The sequence below is a fragment of the Emiliania huxleyi genome (assembly GCF_000372725.1).
Source record: "Emiliania huxleyi CCMP1516 unplaced genomic scaffold EMIHUscaffold_5, whole genome shotgun sequence".
Classification (NCBI taxonomy): Eukaryota; Haptophyta; order Isochrysidales; family Noelaerhabdaceae; genus Emiliania; species Emiliania huxleyi.
In genome coordinates this window covers 408,634-411,997 of record NW_005198244.1, presented here as the reverse complement: position 1 = coordinate 411,997, position 3,364 = coordinate 408,634, and the positions used below count along the sequence as shown (strand labels likewise).

The 3,364-nt window shown below is 72.0% G+C and overlaps 1 protein-coding gene across 1 annotated transcript in view; it reads left to right on the top strand.

Moving 5' to 3' along the window:
- The window catches only part of EMIHUDRAFT_448126 (hypothetical protein), a gene marked incomplete at its 3' end in the record, with an annotated part of 4,915 nt that overhangs the window by 1,073 nt on the left and 478 nt on the right, over positions 1-3,364 (top strand). The window contains exons 2-6 of the mRNA XM_005766942.1: positions 871-1,604; positions 1,676-2,066; positions 2,381-2,548; positions 2,948-3,023; positions 3,097-3,172. Coding sequence (XP_005766999.1) covers positions 871-1,604; positions 1,676-2,066; positions 2,381-2,548; positions 2,948-3,023; positions 3,097-3,172 — 1,445 coding nt within the window. The remainder of the gene's footprint in view (positions 1-870; positions 1,605-1,675; positions 2,067-2,380; positions 2,549-2,947; positions 3,024-3,096; positions 3,173-3,364) is intronic.

Sequence of the window (3,364 nt, the reverse complement as noted above, 5' to 3'; positions counted from 1 at the left end):
GTCCAGCTGCGCGAGTCGCAAGCTGCCGCCGCCGCCGCCGCCGCCGCGCGTTCGGCCGCGGCTTCCGCCTCGAGCCAAGGCGGAGCCAAGCGCGGTGGTGCGGCCAAGAAGAAGGGCGGCGCGATGCCGCCGCCGCCGCCGCGCAGGCCCGCGCATGCCCTGGCGCCCAGCCGGCCGCCGCCCGAGGGGGACGCCGCCGCCACGGACGGCGGCAGCGACGACGATGAGGTTGGCCCGCCGCTGCCGCCAGGCTTTGGCGGCGGCGGAGACGGCGGGAGCGGGGGCGGAGGGGGCGGCGGCGGGAGCGGAGGCGGAGGCGGAGGGAGCGGAGGCGGTGGGAGCGGAGGCGGTGGGAGCGGAGGCGGAGGAGGGAGCGACGAGAGCGACGACGAGGAGGTCGGCCCGCCGGTGCCTCCAGGCTTTGAAGGCGGAGGCGGAGGAGGAGGAGGAGGAGGCGAGGCGGGCCCGTCCGCGCCGCCGCCAGCCGACGATGACTTTGGGCCTCAGCTGCCGCCCGGGGTGGCTGCTGCTGCTGCGGCGGCGGCGGCGGCGGAGGAGGAGGAGGAGGAGGCTGATTTTGGGCCTCAGCTGCCTCCGGGGCGCGGGGCGGGGCGCGGGGCGGGGCATGCGGACGGGTACGACCCAGAGGCCCTCAGCCAGCAGGTCTTCGATGCCGTCCCGCTGTGAACAGCGTCTCGTCACGCCTCTTGCTGTGAACAGGACCTCAGCCAGCAGGTCTTCGATGAGGACGCCCCTTCGGGTGCCGCGCGGGGCCGGCGGAGGCGGAGGCAGCGCGGCGGCGAGGGAGACGACGATGGCGGCGGAGAGGAGGAGGAGGAGGCGGCGCCGGCGCTGCCCGTGTCACACCAGCTCGTGCTGTCGGCGCACGCGAAGACGGTGACATGCCTCGCGCTCGACCGCGCGGGCAACCGGCTCGTCACGGGCGGGTCGGACTCGGACCTCTACTTTTGGGACTACGCCGGCATGACGCGAGAGCTGAGGCCGTTCCGGCACATCGCCGAGCCGCTGGGCGCGTACCAGGTTCGCTCGATCTCCTACTCCCCAAACTGCGACCGCGTCGCGGTGGCGGGCTCGTCCAACCAGCCGGTCATCCTCGACCGCGACGGGCGCAAGCTCGCAACGATGATGAAAGGCGACATGTACATCCGCGACATGCGGCACACGCGCGGACACGTCGCGGCGTGCACGGCTGCGGCGTGGCACCCCTCGGAGCACGAGACGCTGGCGACGGCGTCGGAGGACGGCACTGTGAGGCTGTGGGACGTGGAGGTCGCCGCCGCGCGTGGCAACGACGCCTCCTCGCTCAACGTGCAGAGCGGCCAGCGGGCGGTCTACGTGCTGCGCGACGCCAAGGGCGTCAAGACGCCGTGCACCGCCGCCTCGTGGGCCCCCGACGGCAGCGCGATCCTGTCGGCCGGCCGCGACGGCTCGATCCAGCTGTGGGAGATGCGCGCCAAGCCATACCAGCCCGTGCAGCTGGCGATGCGCGCCACGCCGCGCTCCGAGTACATCGCAGACATCAGCAAGCCGACGTCTGCGGCGCGCGCGGCCCATGCGGCGGGAGAGGACATCTCGAGCCTCACGTGGCGGAGGGACGGCTGTGAACAGCGTCTCTTCACACCTTTTGCTGTGAACAGGACATCTCGAGCCTCACCTGGCGGAGGGACGGCGTCACGTTCGCCTCCCGCTCGACGGATGGGTGCCTCAAGCTGTGGGACACGCGGCGGCTCGACGCGCCCCTCGCCGCGTGGGGCGACTTGCCTGCGCTGCTGCCGATGACCGGATGCGACTTCTCGCCCGACGGCTCGGTGGTGGTCACGGGCACGTCCGTCAAGCGCGGCTCGGGCGCCAAGCCGACGCTCGCCTTCTTCTCGACGCGCACGCTGAGCCGGATCGCGACGCTGGAGGTTGACGGCGCGAGCGTGGTGCCTCTGCTGTGGCACCCGCGCCTCAACCAGATCGTGATCGGAAACGCCGACGGCAAGGCGTACACGCTGTACGACCCGACCGTCTCCGAGAAGGGCGCTCTCTTCTGCTCCGTCAAGGCGGCGCTCCTCCTCGCCCCCTCTCCCCCTCTCCTCCCCTCGCCTCCTCTCTCCTTTCCTCTCCTCTCCTCTCCTCTCCTCTCCTCTCCTCTCCTCTCCTCCCCTCCCGCCTCATCCCCTCCTCTCCTCTCCTCTCCTCTCCTCTCCTCGCCTCGCCTCGCCTCTCCTCACCCCTCCCCTCCTCTCCCCTCCTCTCCCCCCTCGCCTCTCCCTTCTCCCCTCCCCCCCCGCCCCCCCCACCCCTCCCCCGCCCCAACCCCCCCCGCACACACGCCTCAGTGTCCAGACCCGCCTCTGCCCCCTCGGCACCGCAGGCGGCGCCCAAGCGGGGGATGCTCTCCTACTCGGGGGAGGGCTTCTCAAAGGCGATGCAGATCATCACGCCGCACGCGCTGCCAATGTACCGCGAGGAGAACGACGACCACCGCAAGAAGCGCCAGAAGGACCGCGCGGACCCGCTCAAGTCGCGCAAGCCGGAGCAGGCGAGATATGGGGAGATGTGGGGAGATGTGGGGAGATGTGGGGAGGTATGGGGGAGATGGCTCAAGTCGCGCAAGCCGGAGCAGGCGAAGAGCTTCCGAGATGCGGTCGAGATGCGGTCGAGATGCGGTCGAGATGCGGTCGAGATGCGGTCGAGATGCGGTCGAGATGAGGCATGCTCGAGAGCGCGTCGCTCCCTGCGTGGCGCTCTCATCGCTGCTCCTCGCTGCTCCTCGCCGCCGCTCGCCGCCGCTCGCCGCCGCTCGCCGCCGCTCGCCGCCGCTCGCCACTGCTCACCGCCGCATCGCCTCTCACCGCCGCTCCTCACCGCCGCATCGCCTCTCACCGCCGCATCGCCTCTCACCGCCGCATCGCCTCTCACCGCCGCTCCTCGCCCGCAGGTGCTGACCGGTCCGGGCCACAACGGCAAGCTCAGCGTCGGCTACCAGCAGGCGCTGCTCGCGACCATGTCTGGAGGCACGCCCGGCCTCCCCCGGCACCCGGGACACGTCCACGACACGCCGATGACACGTGCGGGACGTGTCTGTAGGCACGTCCGGCCTCACCGGCACAAAGGACAAGATCGCCGCCTTCCAGAACGAGGACCCGCGCGAAGAGCTGCTCAAGTGCGCGCGAGAGAGGGGGAGGGGGAGAAGGGGGGGGGGGGGGGACTGACGCCGGGCGCCAGGGGGGGAGGCTGTCCCGGGGGGGGGGGGCGGGGGTCACCTTATTCAGTCCCGTGTGCTGAGGGGGCGGGGATCCTCTACTCGCCCAGGATCATGCGGTATGACGCCCTCCCCCTCTATGTGCCAGGCGAG